At 37.5% G+C, this 22,237-nt stretch overlaps 1 protein-coding gene across 4 annotated transcripts in view; it reads right to left on the bottom strand.

Annotated features, from left to right (window-relative positions):
- BRD7 (bromodomain containing 7) overlaps positions 1 to 22,237 on the bottom strand; it is a 49,585-nt gene that overhangs the window by 16,651 nt on the left and 10,697 nt on the right. For all 4 annotated transcript variants that reach the window (XM_015100431.4, XM_060397931.1, XM_015100429.4 and 1 more), the window contains exons 3-6: positions 11,170 to 11,299; positions 10,784 to 10,841; positions 8,009 to 8,153; positions 4,449 to 4,559 (exon numbers count right to left, since the gene is read on the bottom strand). In XM_015100431.4, the coding sequence (XP_014955917.2) occupies positions 4,449 to 4,559; positions 8,009 to 8,153; positions 10,784 to 10,841; positions 11,170 to 11,299 (444 nt within the window). The remainder of the gene's footprint in view (positions 1 to 4,448; positions 4,560 to 8,008; positions 8,154 to 10,783; positions 10,842 to 11,169; positions 11,300 to 22,237) is intronic.

A 22,237-nucleotide genomic window follows, 5' to 3' on the forward strand; every position in this document is an offset into this window, starting at 1 on the left:
GTATAATCATAACGGATTTGATTTAGGTCATACCTGAACGGTCTAGTGGTTTTCCCTACTTTCTTCAATTTAAGTCTGAATTTGGTAATAAGGAGTTCATGATCTGAGCCACAGTCAGCTCCTGCTCTTGTTTTTGTTGACTGTATAGAGCTTCTCCATCTTTGGCTGCAAAGAATATAATCAATCTGATTTCAGTGTTGACCATCTGGTGATGTCCATGTGTAGTCTTCTCGTGTTGTTGGAAGACGGTGTTTGCTATGACCAGTGCATTTTCTTGGCAAAACTCTATTAGTCTTTGCCCTGCTTCATTCCGTATTCCAAGGCCAAATTTGCCTGTTACTCCAGGTGTTTCTTGACTTCCTACTTTTGCATTCCAGTCCCCTATAATGAAAAGGACGTCTTTTTTGGGTGTTAGTTCTAAAGGGTCTTGTAGGGTCTTCATAAAACCGTTCAACTTCAGTTTCTTCAGCGTTACTGGTTGGGGCATAGACTTGGATAACTGTGATATTGAATGGTTTGCCTTGGAGACGAACAGAGATCATTCTGCCGTTTTTGAGATTGCATCCAAGTACTGCATTTCGGACTCTTTTGTTGACCATGATGGCTACTCCATTTCTTCTGAGGGATTCCTGCCCGCAGTAGTAGATATAATGGTCATCTGAGTTAAATTCACCCATTCCAGTCCATTTTAGTTCAGTGATTCCTAGAATGTTGCCATTCACCCTTGCCATCTCTTGTCTGACCACTTCCAATTTGCCTTGATTCGTGGACCTAACATCCAGGTTCCTATGCAATACTGCTCTTTACAGCATCGGATCTTGCTTCTATCACCAGTCACATCCACAACTGGGTATTGTTTTTGCTTTGGCTCCATCCCTTCATTCTTTCTGGAGTTATTTCTCCACTGATCTCCAGTAGCATATTGGGCACCTACTGACCTGGGGAGTTCCTCTTTTGGTATCCTATCATTTTGCCTTTTCATACTGTTCATGGGGTTCTCAAGGCAAGAATACTGAAGTGGCTTGCCATTCCCTTCTCCAGTGGACCACATTCTGTCAGACCTCTCCACCATGACCCGCCCGTCTTGGGTTGCCCCGCAGGCATGGCTTGGTTTCATTGAGTTAGACAAGGCTGTGGTCCTAGTGTGATTAGACTGACTAGTTTTCTGTGAGTATGGTTTCAGTGTGTCTGCCCTCGGATGGCAAACTGATTAGTACCATTAAAATAAAAAAATACTGGACTTTTCCTGGCAGTCTAGTGGCAGGTGGCTCAGGTTCAATCCCTGGAACTTAGGGGTGGGATAAAAAAAAAAACAACCTGATTTTTAAAAACAGGTCTTATTTTAATATGTACTTAAAAATGTTAGTTTGATTATTTCTATATGCATTTAGTGGCCATTTGTGTTTCCTCTTGTGTATGTCACTTAAGTCATTTTTTACCCATCTACTTCTAGTACCTGAAACAGAGGCTAGCATATAGAAGGTACTCAGTAAGTGTTGGTTAAATGAATGGGCTTGGATCACAAAGTTATCGGTAACCTTTTAACTTCCATTCTAGAATTTTATAAAGCAGAACCTAGATTAGGAATATTTTCAAACTCAGAAAAAACAATGCATCAAATTAAAATAATTCAATTAAAAGAATTTTCTAAATTTCAACACGAGTCATGGAAAAAAGTTGAGTTTAATTAATTTTACTTTAAAAGCTGAATATTGAAGCTGGAAGTCCAATACTTTGGCCACCTGATGGGAAGAGCTGACTCATTTGAAAAGACCCTGATGCTGGGAGGGATTGGGGGCAGGAGGAGAAGGGAACGACAGAGGATGAGATGGTTGGATGGCATCACTGACTCAATGGACATGGGTTTGGGTGAACTCTGGGAGTTGGTGATGGACAGGGAGGCCTGGCGTGCTGTGGTTCATGGGGTCGCAAAGAGCTGGACATGACTGAGCAACAGAATTGAACTTTAAAAGCAGTGTCTTCCTTTTTTGGTAACCAAAATGTCTCCAAATCAGCATACTGTTTATCAATTCTCCATTTTACAAATGATTAAAGGGTTGATTCTTTGCCATTTATTATTAATGGCTAACACCTATTTTGTTATACCTATACATTTGATTCCTGGGTTGGGAAAATCCCCTGGAGAAGGGGATAACAGTATACCTGTAACCTATAGGTATAGGTATCGAACCTATACCTATTGAGCTCTCACTCATGAGGTATAATTCTGTGAGGCAAGTGCTACTGTTATGCCATTCTACACAATGGTAAAACAGTTGAGAAAAGTTACATGGCCTGCCTAAGGTCACACAGTGTCTCAACAGCACAGCCAGCACTTGGAATTTGATTAGTCTGACCCAAGGTCACTATAAATATAATGTAGCATTTAGTATTTATTTAGGAGATCAAACAGTTATTCTTCATATGTCCACTCTTTATAAAAATAACACATCTACTAATAGTCACTATTTGTGTGTAACTGAAAAAAAATGATGAATGACTGCTCTACAACTTTTACACTGAATTAAAAACCAGCTATTTTTGAAAAGACACCATTCATGGAAGGGTGTGCTGGGCTCTCTTGGGAGATGTGCTATTAAAAGAGTAACTCAGAAGGTCTAAATTTAAACATTTAAAAATCACTGTTGTAAGAATCTCTCCCATCTAGGGTGGAGAGAATAGTCAACAGGAAGCAGTAACACAGGATGGGTAGGGCTCCTCAACAGGAAGAGATCTGAAGGAAAGGAAGACAACAGAGAGAGAAAGGAGAAAGTGGAAAGAAGATTTTTTTGTGTGTTTGCAGCCACCCCACCCCCAATAAAATGCAAGAGCTTCTGGAATCATTTGCATTTTGTATTAACTACATTATTTAAAGATGAGAAAACAGTGGTAAATCAAAGTTGAAAAATTTACTTGGATATATTGTTTGAAAATCAAACTTTATTCTAAAAATTAAACATGCATATTCTGGAGAAAATACTGCATTTGTTGGGTGCACCTTTACTTCAAATACAAAAATAAATATTTGCAGGTGAAAAAAATTTGGTCTTGGATTCTGAGTATTTCTGCAAAGGATGGGATAAACACTTTATATTCCCCTTTCCTCTGCATATTTTGCCAAAGATGGGTAACTGGCTTACATTACAGCTTCCCAAGTCTTTAGGAAAGAGTGGAAATTGATGTTGTCTAAATATTAGGAGTGCAAGAATGATCATCAATCTAAATGTTTTTCTTTCCTCAGTTAAGTGGATCCAACAATCTTTCAGAGCCAAGCACACAGACACCAAGACATCTGCACCCCAAGGCAATTCTTTAAACGTAAAACTGTGATTCAGATGATCACCACAAAAACTGGAAAACCACGAGCACCTGCGGACGACTTGTCTTTGCTATCCTCCAACTCCCCTCAATTTCAGCCTGAGCTCTTGATTCCAATTTTTCTCTTCCTCATACCTGTTTCTTTTTTTTTTTTGCAAAAACATTCTATCTTGTTCTTCTTGGTATACTCCCTACTCTAGCTCTTATCTAAAATCAGCATAGTAATGCTAGCACTTATCTTAGAGGCCTTCTTCTCTACAGATAAGAACACAGAGGCCCAAGGTCCACAAGTCAGTGGAAAAGAGATAAAACTAGAACCCAGTCTTCTGACTTCCTGCCAAGATAAGGTTTGTCTCAGTTAATTTTCCATCTATTCAGAGCTGTGAGTAAAACCTCACAAGACGTGATTCATCTGGTGAGTTCTCCTCCTCTTCCAGTAGATGCAAGTGATCACTTCAATTTCCTCAGCCACTGCTCTGCAATGAGACTCCTGTCAAGTCTCTGCCACTATCTATGGCATCTTTGTTTTGAATAAGTTACTGTGTAAGCTTCCTCATGAAGCTTGATGATAATGATGTGTCCTCTACATACATTTCTCCCACTTCACACACCTTACTGTCAATCGGTTCTTGTTCTTCAAGGGAGAATCTGCTCCTATGGGGAGGTGGCTTTCAGACAATTACCAGTGACTGCTCATTTGTCTATTTCCTTTCTTTCTACCTGAAGGAGATCCTGTGCTTCACCAGAACATTAGCTTCCACCCCTGCAAAGGGAAACAGGGTACTCTCCTTCCAAAAGATTTCATAACTCATATAATCTATCCTGTCTTGGAATTCAAGATGATGTCTGTTTCACAGTCAATATAAGTCTATCTAATGAATACCAACTCAACAGCTTCCAAATAAATAATTACAAGTGATGCCAATATTTATTTGTATAATTCCAAATGAGAGTCTTCCTGCTGTAATCTTCTTTATGTTAAAATTTTTTAAAATTTAATATTTCCTACTTTAATATAACCTGTCTATAAAATAAAACCTGAACTGTATTGGATCTGTATCACTATGACCAAAATCAAAGGAATATAAATTTTATAATAATTATTATTTATGACAAAGAATTTCCTTTACCTGGCTAAGAATTTTCATCCCTGAGTGCAACAGCTTTTTCGCAGCTTTATAATAAATCGTCTCTGGTTTGTTGTAAATCATAGCGTTAGTACACATTAGTTTGAAGTTATCCTGCAGAGAAAATATTAGGAAGGAATGCATTAAGACAAAACAAAGTACCCTCCTGTCCTGGTCTAAAATTACGCAGGTCCTCAAAAAGCTCAAAACAACCACCATCAAACAAATAAAAACAAACCAGTAAAAAACCACCATCTTTCCTTTTGTTTACTAAACAACATTAATAGCAATTTATTAAGTTTTAAAACTAACAAAGCAAATACTGCAAAATTAATTTAAACATCCGACTACATTCCTTTACAAATTCTAAACATTCTATAGTAACTACATAAACTTTAGAGATTCTGAGATAAAATTTTAAAATGGGTTTCTTCAGTATAATCTTATTGCACACAAAGAGCATTAGAAAATACTTCTATCTTACATTTAATAATTAGAGTATTTCATTTAATTAAAAAAATCCTTAGTTTAAAAACAAACATCTTAATTATCCATTGATGAATTAAATATTTTATTTTGGATCTTGCCTGAAAACTGGGACAATTGTAAATTATCCTAACAATATTTCCTACCAGAGTCAAATTAACTGAGCAAAAATGGCAAAACATTTACACTAATTTAAGTGTTTGGATATGATTATAAGCTAAATATAATCTGCAGAATGTTGCAAAATCATGCCAACCTGAAATAAACCATACAACTTCAAAGACATACAACATTTAACCAGAGTAGGCAAACTATCAAAACTGTACTTTTGGTTTAAATTTCAAAGTATGCACATGTGCTAGGGAACTCAATTCCACTGCGTATTTTCATGGTTAAGTAATTTTTGCATTGTATAAATATGAGAGTGATTATGCCAAGGCCTTACTAAATAAAAATTATAAAAACTCAACAAAAAAGAATCTGACCCTCAGCCTCCTCTGAATTTAAAACATTTAAGCCCCACTATTTAATAACTAGTGATGACAGCCTAAAACATTTAATGTAATGAAAATGGGTGGGCTGAATATTATTTAAAAGTACATGAGAAGACTGAGTCAAGTGTCACAATAAATTTGGCATTAAATTTAAAGCAGACGAAGTATATGTGGATCCTCAGTTCTTGGCCAAGTCTCTAATCAGTTAGGATTTTGTTAGGTCATCATCTCTAGGAATCTGAGGAAAGCTATGGATCTACTCCTCAAGCGCACACATGTAATACAAAGGTGAACACAAAATTTCCCTGTAATTTTATAAAATTCCTGATCCCTCTAAAGGCTCGTCCATGGCTACCCAAAAGACCCCAGGTTCGGAACCTTTGCTATAGATATTCTGAAAAGCTTTCATTCCATTAAAATTATTAAATATATATTTGGGGAAGGAGAGGCAAATGAGGGGAGACAAACTAGGTGACTACCATACTAAATGACCACTGGTCCTATAACTGGAAAACGTACTGGATCATTCTACAGACTACAGGTCTGATCCATTACTTCATGAATCTTTTACAAATTACTTATTCATCTAGTAACATCTTTTGGTTGTGCTGGGTCTTTGTTGCTGCGTGGGCTTTCCTCTAGGTGCAGAGAACAGGGGCTACCCTCTGGTTGTGATACATGGACTTCTTAGAGTCGTGGCTTCTAATAGGGCACAGGTTCAACAGTTGTGATACACAGGCCTAGCTGCTCTACGCCATGTGGGATCTTCCCGGATCAGGGATTGAACCTGCATCTCCTATCCGATCCCTGAGTTGGGAAGATCCTCTGGAGAAGGGAAAGGCTACCCACTCCAGTAGTCTGGCCTGGAGAACTGCATGGACTGTATAGTCCATGGAGTTGCAAAGAGTCAGACACAACTGAGTGACTTTCACTCTCATTCGTCCACTGGTAGGCAGGTTCTTTACCACTGAGGCTCCAGGGAAGCCCTATTATTCCATGAATCTTAACTGTCATGTGCTAAGACTGGATTTTTGTGTAATGGCAATTGTTCTTTCATAAAGTTGAATGACCTTTCTGCATACTTCCAAGTATTAAAAAAAAAAAAACCTCAAACAGTTTAATGAGCTGGATAAGCTAATTAAACATTACATGGGGCTATTGAATTTTCTTGAGAAAAAAATACAGCTGTATAGAAAACTCCAAAGTTAAAAATACTTGTTCATTTTAATTATGATAAATCTTGACCATACTTAGTGGGCATACTTCTACTCTCTCTTGTCATTGTAAGGGAAAGATCAAAGGGAAGTTATTCCCAGAAAGGAAAAAAAGCTGAAAAATTTTCCATTAAGCAATAATAAGATCAGAAACATGCTGAAATAAACAGTTTTAGCTTAACTTTCACCAGATGAAAAGTTGAGAAAATTTTCTGTTTCTCTGAATACAAGAGAATATAATTCAGGTTTTTCAGAGTGAAATATACATTCAAACTGACAGTAAAGACAGAACTAAATGCTAGTATTATTCATAAAATTCAGCTAGTCAACGTATATTAAAAAAAAAAAGAGACCAAGTAAAGATAACATTTACTGTCTCATTTTCCTTCTATAAATGATTAGGGTCTAGCCCTTGGGTCAGATGAGAACACTACAATATTCATTCAGAAAAAAGACAAAGGTAGAGTAGACACACTATTTAAACACTTGAGTTTGTGGTGGTTTGGTACAGAGCAAATTAAAACAGCAAACACACAGCCCTTTTCCTTAGGATGATTAAAATGAAAAGCTTAACTCTGAAACCAGCATCTACATCAAGGCTATTCAAAGATAGAAAAATGTCAACTATAACACCAGGCATGTGTATCATCTTCGTGGCTTGTAGGTTCTTTACTTGTAATTTTAAAATTTCTTATTGCTGAATGTTGAAGAAAATATGCTAAAAAAAATACAGCCAAAGTGAATTCAGGGAGCAACTCACTTTCATCAAACTAGATAACGTAATTAAACTTCTGCTTGGTATTTCTTGACAAGCCGATTTATTCTCTATTTTACATGTCCAGAAACAGAAACTACTCTAAATCAACTTCCATTAAGATACTAACTTTGTTTAATATTTTGTAAAAATCTATAATGGAAAATAATCAAGAAAAAAATACACAGCCCAATCACTTTGTGGTACACCTGAAACCAATACAACATTGTAAATCAACTATACTTTAATTTAAAAACGATCAATTTTACCTGTATTCATCTGAAATTTAAAATCAAACATTTTCATTTTAAAGGTTGAGAAAATATTTCATAGAACACATGAATTTCAAAATTTTACCAAAACTCACAAAATAATAAAGACAGCAGATGACTTATTTTGTCTGGTTTTCTATCACCAAGCTCAAACATGTTTTCTAAGACAAAAAAATACACATTTTGGGGTATTAACATAAACTTGAGAATGATTCTGAATACCAGACATGCAGATTTCTACAAAGACTTCCCATACACAGGGTCCAAAAGTTTGACTCTTAATTGAATAGATACTATAGCATAGCTCAGTCTATTCTCCAATACAACACAAATAACAAGTTACCTTCAGTTCTTCTATGGACTGGTAATCATTGTTCTTGATCTTTTCTTTCATGGTACTAAAATCCATTGGGTGTTTAATGATCATGGAGTAGCCGGGGGCAATAAAATCAGTCACAGGAAATGAAAAGAAAGCACTTGGGTCTTTTCTGTGAAGACAGGAAAAAAGCAAATTTTATTTCTACTACAAACAAAATTACTGGTCAAGGAGTATTAAGTCAGAGGAAATCCTTCAGATGTAGAATTTGTAGCAGGCTAATATGTTTTTCACTAAAAACTGAAGTAATGATTTTAAAGACTAATAACTATTTAATAAGTTTCAGATGCTTTACACATAAATTGTACCCTTAAGACAGAATCTTTTAAAATATGCAGCTTAATTAATTCGCAACATCTCCAACACAGGGAAAGATGAAACAAAATAAGAAATCTCGACTAACTAAAAAATGTCTTGCACTCTGGGAAATTAATATTATGTATTTTTTATTAACCAGAGAAAAGGCAGAAGCAGTGACTAAAACGCACGTCTGCAGCCTTCCACACTGGCTTCTAGCTGGGCTTGGACTCTAGGCGGGCCACAGAGCTGTTGCGTCCTCATGAGCGCAGCTGGCCCTCTGTATCTGCGGGCTTCCCAAACGTGGGTATGAGAGATGACTGTTCACTGGACTGCTGCCATTTTCTGTAAGGGACTTGAGCATCCTTGGATTCTGGTACCCATGGGGGCTCCTGGAATCAATCCCATGTGGATACCGAAGGACAACCATATATATTTTCTTAAATGAATGGGTATAACTTCCTACCGTGTGTGTAGGGGACTGCTCAAAAAATGGACATTAAAAAGGTTATAGTACCTCCAAACTTGAGACCCAGTGCTTTCTATCATAGGTTCTTAACCCTGCCTGTACATGAGAATCATGAGAGGCGCTTTAAAAAGAATTCCAGTGTGGTGGGAGGCTAACCCTAGACCCACTACATGCGAATCTCTTGCGGGAGGAAGAGTGGTCCAGGCACTGGTTTTTCTAGGGTTGAATTTTGGTACTTACAGGATAGACAGAGTTGAAAACCACTGCTCTATATGATTAGTTCATTAGACTGTTATTTTCCTTTGGAAATTTGGCATATCAAAGCTTTCTCACTCCAAATAACCACAGCATTAATAATGATTAAAAAGTCATAATAATGGAAGCAATTAAAAAAATAAATTTACCACATGCCAGGCACAGTGGTAGGGAATTGATGTATTTTTATATCTAATGCTCACAAAAGCCATCAAGGAGCTGGTATTCTCACTTAGAGATGAGGATACTGAGGCTCAGAGGTCAAATTATTTGTTTTAGGTCATAAATCTGACAAAATACAGAGTTAGAATCTGAACTCAGGTGTGTGTGTATCTGCCTTGGTTCTTCCCAGCAGGACACCTACCTGTAACAGTAAAAAATATTGAGAATAAGCAAAAATGTCCAGTTTGGAACTTACAGATCCAAATGCATACTATCCATAGAAGTTACTTGAATAACACCACGAAGCATCTCTGGTGGACCTCTTCAGAGCAAATTATCTAGACTCCCTAAAATTAGTCATTTTAATATAGAGTCCGACTTGGTTTGACCAAAGATGCTATTACTAAACCTGGTCAATTACATTCTTTTCCAGTATCTGCACTGAGCCTCAAGGACCAAGAATCACTAAGGCTATTAAAAAAAATATGGCTCTGAGTTCTAATTCCCATAATGTTCTGAGCAATGTGAACATTCTCAGACTGAGAGAGACTGACAAGTAGATTTCTCTTACGGAAACATCATTAACTTATATTCTGGTCTTGTACTGCAAGAAACAAAATTAAAAGGTAGCCAAACACTTTATAGTCAAAAATTCTAATTGAGTTGGAATGCTCAGTACTTACCTGTTTACTCCTTTGGGACAAGCAATGAATGATTATTCAAGTGTTAAGACTTGAGATGTAAATTTCTCAACTGTTCTTTAACACCAAAAAAGGAAGAGAGGTCACTGATTTCTGATTTTCACTGCAAAACTGAATAGGTGTTGAATACAGATAGCTTTATTTTAAAAAGTATTTATGATAAGTGCTGGGGTTGACATATAAGTCCAACACAGTCAGAAGAAATCTCACTGTATGAATGCATGCATGCCCTATATCCATGAATCCTCTGCTAATAATGTAGATGTCTTTAGGCTAAAACTTTAAATTCTGAGTGAACTGAGGTATCAAAATAAATATTTTAACAAGGATTAAGTTATTCTTTTCTCTTTTAAGAACTTCACATTGGTTTTTCCAAGTTACTATACTTTTTAGAACAAATTTCTGCATTTAAGAGAGGGTACAAATCTTATTTACGATATTTTGTTTCTTCTCCCAGACTTGGTAATTACTGAACACTCACAGCAGTGATAAGCAGCACAGACCTATAGAAGGTGTTTTGATCTATTAGCAAAATGGAAATACCTGTATTATTTAATCCTGGTTTAAAGCTTTAACATCAGAAGTTACTTTAGATTAAGGAAAAATCTGCCATTAAGAGGATTATGTAACACTCTTCAAGCTGCCAGTTAAAACAAACCAAATGAGAACATCTAAAAGTCAGCCTCTTGGAGTATTCCTATTGCCAGGCAAAATATTTATCATCCACTTTAAAATCAAGTACATTTGGATATAGGCCACAATATGTGATTTGAAATAATAATAATAAAAAGAAGTGGTCTGGATCCTCTATTTCCCATTTCAATTTCCATGTTATAAAAATGCTAGAAAAAAATTCACCTCTGCAGTTGTCTCATCAGTTGATTCAAAGCTTCTTGAAGAGGTGTCTGTTCTACTTCTAAAGCAAAGAAAGAAGACCATTTTAAAAGAGAAGATCTAGAGAGTATTGTTTAGCTTATTTTCTACAGATGACTTATCTCATACCCATCATTAAATTATCTCATACAGAAACTCCATTTATTTTTCAAATATGCTGAAGTAAGAGAACAAGAAGTTTGAAAAAGAAATTAAAGTTCTTAAGCAGTAATATAAGAAAATGTAAACAAATTTTTTTTAAAAACAAATTTTAATTTAACAGCTTTTAAACTTTTAACTTTCCCTGGCTAACATCCTTAAAATAATTTCAGCTTCCTCATTCAGGACAGTTAATTCAGAGTTAGTCCAACCTTCTTGTTTGGCTAAAGAGCTTGCAAGAGGCTTCTCAGGAGGCAAGTCTAATCGTACAGGGGCCTGACACTGTAGGTCTTTTTCTGCCTCAATATCCACATGGTCACGATCTCGCTTTCTTTTATCCTCCTACAGGGAACAAAAAGAGATAATTTAGAAATATTTCAGAGCTGATTCCTTTAAATCATTTGATTTCAGTGGAAAAAAATAAGATGCCACTGAAGATGATTAATAATGAAATCTTAATGTTATTTCACTGCCATCTACTGGGAAATAAGAGAATATCATGTTCATAAATGGGAGGGGAAAGTGCTTCTATATGCTAGAATTAACTAATCAGAAAAATAATACTATTCATAGAAGCAAAATAACACACCAGGAGTAAATCTAATAAAAGATGACCAATTACCTTTTAGGAAAAATTGTGAAACATTATTGAAAGGCCATTGTGAAAGACCTGAATAAAGGAGATATACCATGTTCATGAACTGAAAGATAGTTCGCTCCAAAGTAATCTATAAATAAAATGCAAAGCCTATCAAAATTGTAAGCCAGGATTTTCCATTAAATTTGACAAGCCAGTCATATAATTTATCTTGAAGAGTGAATCATCAATACAGTCAGAACAGTTTGAAAAAGGTCACAATAAAATGTGTGCTATCAGTTTGTACAAAGTGACAAGACAATGTGGGTCTGACACAGGGACAAACAAACCTATGAAACAGAGACCAGAGAGCCAGAGCCAGACTTGTGCACACAGAGAAGTCCTAACAGATCAGAAAGTGCAAGCGAAGCTGCTCGGTCGAGCCCCATCCCGTGGCACGACAGATCAGCTACGAAAGGGCAGTGCTGGGCCAACTGGTCGTCCATGTGAGGTTAGAGCTCGGTCGAGCCCCATCCTGCGGCACGACAGATCAGCTACGAAAGGGCAGTGCTGGGCCAACTGGTCATCCACGTGAGATTAGAGCTCTACCTCACACCACATGCAAACATAAGTTTTAGATACGTAAAAGAGTTGATTTTAAAACTCAACATAGAGTAAGAGAATCTTTATGACTTAAGAACGGAAAGATTTTCTTATCTATAAAAGACCAGATACTGACTGAGAAACACAAATAAATCAAAATATTAGCAAAGATTACATAAAGAGCATTTATAAATTCATGTAAAAAGGCAAATAACCCAACAGAAAATGGGTAAAGGAAATCACAGCTAAGCCCCAGAAAAGACATGTAGAAATGTTAAGAAACATGAAAACTAGCTTCAAGATCCCTGGAACTCTGGGATTTATGAATTTAAAAACCGGAAGGTACTTCACATCTCTATGAGTGGTAAAAATTAAAATGTCTGAAAATGTCAAGTTTTGAAAAGAATGGGCTCTTATACCTTGCAGTGCATGTGTGTGCTAAATCGCTTTAGTTGTATCCGACTCTGTGTAACCCCATGGACTGCAGCCCACCAGGCTCCTCTATCCATGGGGATTTCCCAGGCAAGAATACTGGAGTGGGTTGTCATTTCCTTCTCCAGGGGATCTTCCCAAGCCGGGAACTGAACCCGTGTCTCCTGCATTGGCAAGTGGATTTTTTACCAATGACCCACCAGGGAAACCCACAACAACCTTTTACCCTACTTCTCAGTGATTCTACTCCTGGGCATATACCCTAGAGAAACTTCCTTTCACAACTGTACATGAAGAGATGCACAAGAATATTTACTTCAGCACTCTATGAAATAGTAAAAAATCAGGAACTTATTAAAAGGAAAATCCTACTAAAAGGAAACAGAATAATAAATTACGGCATATTTACATAGCAGGTAAAATTAATAGGCTAAAGTTACACTGTATCAGCATGTATTATGTTTAGAAATAATTTCCAGAGGAAAAAGTTGAGAACTGTTACAAGATCAGCTATGTAAGTTTTGAAAATATATAAAGTGTACTTTACAAATATACACAGAAGCAGTAAAATTATAAAATAAGTTTACATGTTATACACACCAAATTCATGGTTCTCTCTAGGGAATGAGGAAGAGGAATGGATTCTGGGAGGATACACAGAAAGCTTCATTGGTGTCTGTACTCTGATATCTTTAAAAAATATAAAACCAACCAAACGGCAAAATGTTATGTTTTGCTAAAGCTGAATGGTTGGCATCCAGGAAATAGGTTAAAAAAAAATCCTGTTTTTTGCATCTTAAAAATTAAATTTTAGAGTAAAATTGCCCCAAACTATCTATTTTACACTCCTGAGACTCAAGATTCTCAATAGGATCTTATTTGCTTGGTCTACGTCCTAATTTCTTATTCTAGTATCCAAAGCGGTGGTTCTCAAAGTGTGGTTCCCAGACTAGCAACATCAGCCTTATCTGGGAAATTACTAGAAATGCAAATTCTGAGGTCTCATGAAGGTTTGCAAGTGTCAGCGTGCATCAGAATCATTTGAAAGTCTTGTTAGAACACTAGTGATTAGGTCCTGTCCCCAGAGTTACCGATCCAGTAGGTCTAGTGTACAGTCTGTGAATCTGCATTACTAACAAGTTTCTAGGCTAAACATCAGTGATACAGAGCTTCACATTCTATAGTCCAAAGCATCTAATACAGAAAATATGACTGGTTGAAGCTCCAGAGAACAATGTTATAAATTGTACTTACTGTGCACTTGAGGTCAGTTTCCATTAAGTTGACTGGTGTCTTTTTTTATGGCCCTATGACATATTCTGGAGCAGTAATTTTTGACTCATGGAAGTTTTTTATCTTTTCCCCAGAAAAACTGGCATTAATCTTTTGTAGGTTGGCAGGTTTTGAACATCTGTTCAATGGAAAAAGACCTCAGAGAGAAGATCTCTTCCTGTTAAATGTAAACAGTGGGTAAAGGACAGCTTGAAAGGCAATTAAGCACTCTCCTAGGTGGAAAGAACTAAGGCCTTAGTGCAAAAAGTCTAGAGTAGGGATTGGCAAACTTTTTTGGTGAACAACCAGGTAACATATAATTTAGGCTTTGTGGTCCATAATGTCAGTGACAACTATTAATATTAATCTTTGCCAGTATAGCAAGAAAGCAGCCACAGACAACATAATGGGTGTGGCTGTGCTCTAATAAAACTTTATTTACAAAATCAAGTGGTGTTGGCTCTAGTTTGCTGACACATGGTCTAGAGGCTCAAGTTCTTGCTCTAGCTTCATCTTTAACACACTCTGACCTTCTTAGGCACTCATTGACTTTCACTAGGCCTCTTTAGCAGCTACAAGATAAGAGATTCAACTGCTGATATTTATTTAACTTAACAGTTTATGAGATGGTGAAATGACCATGAAATAGAAAAGCTGAAAAAGTACCAAAGGAAGGTATTATGTTTCTGAACTACCCCTATCTGGTAACTTCATCTAGTTAGCCTGGTCTACAGTAAGCACTTTACTATTTGGTATGGCAAGAGAATATAGCCTTCCGGGCTACAGTCCAAAAGAGAAATAGAATATAAATAACATATACTTGGAAACTACCCTAAAGTGAAAGGAGATACTGTACCATGTTATTGCCAGACTAGAAATTAGGAGATCTAGCTTCTAATTTACTAGAATGCAAACTTGAACAAGTTCTCCTACTGTTTCAGTCTCAGTCTCACCTATAAAACAAGAGGCTTTGATCCCTACAGTACTTTCTCCACCTAACGCTCTGATGATTCCTACCTTCCAATTTTCTTTTTCATGATTCCAAAATACGACAGAATCCAATTGTTAACGTCACTTACTGAAAGTAAGATATGTAAAACCAGAAGTTAATACAGGTCTGGTTAATACAGCGTATTTTGCTAATTACACAGAGAAAACTAAACAGAAGTACTAGAGCCATTTAACTTCAGGTAGGAGGGTTTATAATTACAGTTTATAAAATGGGTTCAAATCCTGGCTTTGACACTTATTAGCTATGAGGTCATGGAATAACTACATAAGGTGGAGCAGGGGCCTAATTTCCTCATTCTTAAAATATAGACACAATAATATATTCAATATGTACCTTAGACACTTGTTTTGAGGATTAATAAGTGTATGTGAATTTTTAGCACAGTGCCTACCACATGGGCACATGGTAAATATTCATTCATGCATTCAGTAAGTAAATGGCATTCTACTGTGTGGACACACACTGGTGGATAAACAAACACAGCCCTGCCCTTAGGAAGCCGACAGTGTAAAATGAGGCAGACATTAAACAACTTGGTAAAAAAAAATGCAAACAGATTTCAAGGAGAGAATAACTGCTGGATGAGTCTAATTTAGAACTGGAGAAGTGTGGGAAGACTTCTATGAGGAAGTAGCATTTGAGCTGAGATCTGAAGGAGAGAATTTAGCCAGTGTGGGGGTGGAAGTCAGGGTGGAGGTGGAAACAGAATTCCAGGGAGAGTAAATATTCTGAGTGTATGTAGGCCCGAGGCAGAAGAGAGAAACAGCAGCTATTTTTGTAACTACAAGCACACTGCACTAATATCAAACTGGATTCCTATTTATCCATGACTCAATGGTAAGTTATTTTATTGATTTGTAAAACTTTTTTTTTTACTGAATGAAGTAAATCTTCGCTCATATTATTACTACTAGCTCACTGCACTATGTTACAGATAGACACGCTTGCCTGTTTCACTGGAGTTCCTGGTGGGGAGGGAGGGGTTCAAATGTTATTCAGCTCTCTACCCCCAACCTCAATAATGCCTAATACATAATATTTGTAGATTAATCAATCATTAAGAGATAGCATGAGGAAGGAACAAGAAAGCATGACAATTATCAGCTGAAGTTCTAGGTATTATCCTTCAGATTGGTCACTTTTCAGAAGATGTACAGATAGATATCTGGGCTTTCTTGGTGGTTCAGATGATAAACAGTCTGCCTGCAATGCAGGAGGCTCAGGTTCAATCCCTGGGTTAGGAAGATCCCCTGGAGAAGAGAATGGCAACCCACTCCGGTATTCCTGCCTGGAGAAGTCCATGGACAGAGGAGCCTGGCGAGTTAACAGTTCATGGGGTCACAAAGAGTCATACATGACTGAGTGACTTTCACAACAACAACATTCATAGGTATTGATGTTAGTCGCTCAGTCATGTCCGATTCTTTTCGACCCTGTGGACTATAGCCCACCAGGCTCCTCTGTCCATGGAACTCTCCAGACAAGACTGGAGTAGGCAGTCATTCCCTTCTCCAGGGGGATCTTCCTGACCCAGGGAGTGAACCTGGGTCTCCCGCACTGAAGACAGATTCCTCACCATCTGATCCACCAGGGAAGCCTATATCCAAATATTGCTTCCAGTGCAAACTGCAAAACAATTTCAGAACTTTGCTTTAACAGTTGACTTTATAATTCAACGGAAAAAAATCACTTTTATTACTTTGAAGCTATACTTCATCTTTGGCCCTACGCTGAAAACAGCACCTGTCCCACAATTTAGCCCTTAGATACTCCCCCTAGTCCCCAAGGCTAGAATGAGGAACACCATCCTCTATACTCCCAGAACACTTCAGTCATACCTCTGTTAGAATTTACCAGGCCATGAAGTTTACCTTTTTGTGTCTGATTCCCCAGCCTAACTCTGAGGTCCTATAGAGTAGGAACTGTACTTTATCTTTATTATTTAAGTCTAATATTATATGTAACAGGTTTTTGGCAGATAGTTGCTGAATAAACAAACAAAAAATCCTTCTGTCACAGGGCCAATACTGCTCTTATGTCCTTAGTCAAGAGTCCTCCTTTTCTCTTGGAAGATCCTGTGTGACTAAGAGGATCACCTCAGGAAAGAACAGCCAAGCGGGGTAAAGTGGGGAAGATTTTCTGCTGACTGGAATAAGCCATAGCAGCCCTGAGATCCTGGGTGTGGCAGATTCACACAAAAGAAGTCAAGGAATTGTGTTTTGACAGAATTCCCACTTTCTTCAACAATCACCGTCATTCATTTCTCCTCTTGAGTAATAACCTATTTTACAGTTAACTAGGCAACAAAATAAGATACTAACAGTACCTACCCCATAAAACTGTGAAGTATTTAAATAGTAAAGAACTCAGAATGCTGAGCATAAACACTCAAAAGTCAGTTTTTACGAATATGTATGCCTCCTGGGACCCAGTACAAGACTTTAATAAAACGGGAATCTACTGTATAGGAATAAGTTTAAATTTTCATTGAAAGTTTTATTTACATTAATTAAAAAAGATGTAAGACTATGTTCATTGCAGCAGTATTTATAATATCCAAAATATGGAAACAAACTGAGTGCTTATCAATGGATGAACAGAAAGAAAATGCCATGCTGAAATGAAATATTACTCAGGCATAAAAAAAAAGATGAAATCTTGCTATTTGCATCAACATCAATAGATCTTGAGGGCATTATGCTAAAGTGAAATAAGTCTGACAGAGAAAGCCAAATACTGTTACAATTTCACCCATATGTAGAACATAAAAAAACAAAAAAGAAAACAAAATAAATGAAAAAACCAAACCAAACCAAAAACCCCAAACACACAGACACAAAGCATATAGCAGTGGTTACCAGAGGGGATGTGGAGGAGGGTGAAAGGGATAAAATGAATCAACTGTATTGTGATGGACGGGAAGTAAATCTTGGTGGTGAGCATGCTATAATGTACACAAAAGACAAAATATAATGCTGGACCAATGAAACTGATGTTATAAACTGGTACATTAATAAAAAATAAGTTTTACTTAACTCTAGCATTGTGAATAATGTCCTATGAATGCTTGTTGTTTTTGTCACTCACTCTGACTCTTCATGACCCCATGGACTACAGCACACCAGGCTTCCCTGTCCTTCACCATCTCCTGAAGCTTGCTCAAGCTCATGTCCATTGAGTCAGGGATGCCATCCAACCATCTTGTCCCCTGTCTCCTCTTCTCCTCCTGCCCTCAAGTCTTTCCCAGGATCAGCATCTTTTCTAATGAGTTAGTTCTACGCATCAGGTGGCCAAAATACTGGAGCTTCAGCTTTAGCATCAGTCCTTCCAATAAATATTCAGGATTTATTTCCTTTAGGATTGATTGGTTTGATCTTTTTTGATCTCCCTGCAGTCCAAGGGACTCTCAAGTCTTCTCCAACACCACAGTTCAAACGCATCAATTCTTCAGCACTCAGCTTTCCTTATGGTCCAACTCACATCCATACATGACTACTGGAAAACCATAGCTTTTGACTAGATGGACCTTTGTCGGCAAAGTAATGTCTCTGCTTTTTAATATGCTGTCATAGCTTTTCTTCCAAGGAGTAAGGGTCTTTTAATTTCATGGCTGCAGTCACCATCTGCAGTGATTTTGGAGCCCAAGAAAATAAAGTCTCTCACTGTTTCCATTATTTCCCCATCTATTTGCCAAGAAGTGATGGGACCAGACGCCATGATCTTAGTTTTTTGAATGTTGAGTTTTAAGCCAACTTTTTCACTCTCCTGTTTCACCTTCATCAAGAGGCTCTCTAGTTCCTCTTCGCTTTCTGTCATAAGGGTGGTATCAACTTCACATATGAGGTTATTGATATTTCTCCTAGCAGTCTCGATTCCAGCTTGTGCTTCATCCAGTCTGGCATTTCGCATGATGTATGCTGTATATAAGTTAAATAAGCAGGGTGACAATATACAGCCTCGATGTACTCCTTTCCCAATTCAGAACCAGTCCATTGTTTCATGTGTGGTTCTAATTGTTGCTTCTTGACATGTATACAGGTATCACAAGAGGCAGGTAAGGTAATCTGGTATTCCCATCTCTTGAAGAATTTTCCAGTTTGTTGTGATCCACACAGTCAAAGGCTTTAGCCTAGTCAATGAAGCAGATGTTCTTTTGGAATATCTTGCTTTTTCTATGATCCAACAGATGTTGGCAATTTGATCTCTGGTCCCTCTGCCTTTTCTAAATCCAGCCTGAACATCTGGAAGTTCTTGGTCATGTACTGTTGAAGCCTGGCTTGGAGAATTTTGAGCACTACTTTGCTAGCATGTGAAATGAGTGCAACTGTGTGGTAGTTTGAACATTCTTTGGCACTGCCCTTCTTTGGGATTGGAATGAAAACTGACCTTTCCCAGTCCTGTGGCCACTGCAGTTTTCCAAATTTGTTGGCATATTAAGTGTAGCACTTTAACAGCATCATCTTTTAGGATTTGAAAACAGTTCAGCTGGAATTCCATCACCTCCACTAGCTCTGTTCATAGTGATGCTTCCTAAGGCCCACTTGACCTCGCACTGCAAGATTTCTGGCTCTAGGTGAGTGATCACATCATCGTGGTTATCTGAGTCATTAACATCTTTTTTGTATAGTTCTTCTGTGTATTGTTGCCACCTTTTCTTAGTTATCTTCTGCTTCTGTTAGGTCCATACTGTTCATACCCTTTATTGTGCCCATCTTGGCATGAATTGTTCCCTTAGTATCTAGTTTCCTTGAAGAGATCTCTAGTCTTCTTCAGTCTAGCATCTTCCTCTATTTCTTTGCATTGTTTACAGAGGAAGGCTTTCTTACCTCTCCTTGCTAATGCTCATAACTTTAAAAAAATTAAAGGAAAACACTTGTCATTTTATTCTGGTAACATCCTTAGTAACAGGACTAGCCTGAATTCTTCGAATGTCTACACCTGAAGCTGACTTGCAAAGCGGTCAAAATAGAATTTGGGTTAGATGATGCTTTTCTGAAGAACAGGTTTGAGTTCCAATAAAAGAATACAGACTTCTCGTCTGAGCCATTTCAATGAAAAAATCTCCCTACACTCACTAGTCTCTTTAATATCTGCTGATACTGTTAAAAGATTGTCATTACTAAGGGTCAATTTTTTATCTTTCTTTCACTCAGTAAGTTTTTGACTCTCCACTACTTACATATTCAAGTTCAAATTCCATACTCTGACATCTCAACCACCTTTTGGATCTTATCCTATACTGCTCTTCATGGATTCTGTGCTTTAAAAAAGAACTACTTATGTCCCCTACAGATACCCTCACATTTGCTCACTGTCATGCTACTGTTCTTAATTCTCTCCTGGGTGTGTAAGCTTCCTTAGCTTCACAGTAATGCAACATTCTGTTCAGGGGTCAGCTTCTCAAGTTAGCATATAAATGAAAACTGGGTTGTTCGATTATCTTTGAAAATACCTTAAGTAGCCCATGAAATATAATACTCATGGCCTTTTATACATATGATCCCTTATATTTAATTGTATGATATGAAAAGAATATTTCTACTGTACTACATAATAGCTCAGAATATACTGCTGCTACTGCTGCTAAGTCACGTCAGTCGTGTCTGACTCTGTGCGACCCCACAGACGGCAGACCACCAGGCTCCCTCGTCCCTGGGATTCTAGGTTCAACAGGGGCTCTGTATCAACCTAGAGGGGTGGGATGGGGAGGGAGATGGGAGGGAGGTTCAAAAGGGAGAGGATATATGTATATTCATGGCTGATTCATGTTTAGGTTTGACAGAAAAACAACAAAATTCTGTAAAGCAATTATCCTTCAATAAAAAAATTTTTTTTAATGCAAAAATCTACAGGTATACTGTTACTGCTAAGTAGCTTCAGTCATGTCCAACTCTGTGCAACCCCATAGACGGCAGCCCACCAGGCTCCCCTGTCCCTGGGATTCTCCAGGCAACAACACTGGAGTGGGTTGCCATTTCCTTCTTCAATGCATGAAAGTGAAAAGTAAAGTGAAGTCGCTCAGTAGTGTCCGACTCTTAGCGACCCCATGGACTGTAGCCTACCAGGCTCCTCCATCCGTGGGATTTTCCAGGCAAGAGTACTGGAGTGGGGTGCCACTGCCTTCTTCTCAGAATATACAGTTGACCCTAAATCGACTGTAGTGTAACATCACTATACTCTGATTTCTGCATACCAGCTCCAATGCTCCTTTCTGAGCCATCTTCTGTGATTCCCCTCAGTGCCAAGGAATCTAGGACTCTCAGAACTAAAATTCTGCCTCTGTTAGGGCACTGATTTTATGTTTCCATATACTGTAAAGGGATTGAGGGTTGGGGTCCACTTCAACAACCTTTCAGACTAAGGAGCTCTTTTAAGAGCAGCATTTGAGCTCTTGTGCTAGCTCTCTGTCCTTGAGCAAGTTACTTCTCTGAGCCTCAGTTTTCTCATCTATTTACAAGAGACAATAATTTGATCCAGCAATTCTCCTTCTGGATATACATCCAAAAGAACTGAGTGCAGGATCTCAAAGAGATACATGTAAACCCATGTTCATAGCAACATTATTTATAATAGCCAAAAGGTAGAAGCAAACCAAATATCCATTGATGGATGAATGGATAAACAAAATGTGATATATCCACACAATGCAATACTATTCAGCCTTAAAAAGGACAGAAACTCGAACACATGCCACAACATGAGTACACCTTAAGTGAAAGAAGTCAGTCACAAGAAGACAAATATTGTGTTACTGTATTCCACGTATACGAGGTATGTACAACAGTGAAATTCAGAGAGGTATAAAGCAGAATGGTGGTTACCAGGGGTGAGGGGGAGGCGTAGGAGGAAATGGGGAGCCGTTTCATGGGTGTGAAAAAGCTCCAGAAATTGGTGGTACGACAATGTGTGTATTCTTAACACTACCAGACACTTAAAAATGAGGAAGATGGTAAATTTTATACTGTATGTATTTTACCACAATTTTAAAAAAGAGAGAGACGATAATACCAGACTTATAGGATTACGGTAAAGAGTAAAGTGAGAAAACATATATAAAGCACTAAGCACACCATCTAGAATGTAATAGTTGCTTTTTTAACTACCAGTTATTATTTGTGAAGTGTATATGTAGTTCTTAGTAATTAAATGCAGTGGATGGTATTAAAGACTATTGCTTTATAGGAAAAAACATTATTGATCCATCTGTTGGGCATTTTATCAGTGCCTTCCTACTCAAAAGGACATTACTAAATTTTAAGACATCTTTGAAAAGTTACAGGGTTTTGTGTTGTAAAATCTGTGCTTCCCTAAAACTTTATCTTCGTATTTTTCTAAGTAAAAGAGTCTTGATTTTTATTAGGCTATAATGCCCCTAACTAAAACA

This window comes from Ovis aries, chromosome 14, assembly GCF_016772045.2.
Source record: "Ovis aries strain OAR_USU_Benz2616 breed Rambouillet chromosome 14, ARS-UI_Ramb_v3.0, whole genome shotgun sequence".
NCBI classification, from domain to species: Eukaryota; Metazoa; Chordata; class Mammalia; order Artiodactyla; family Bovidae; genus Ovis; species Ovis aries.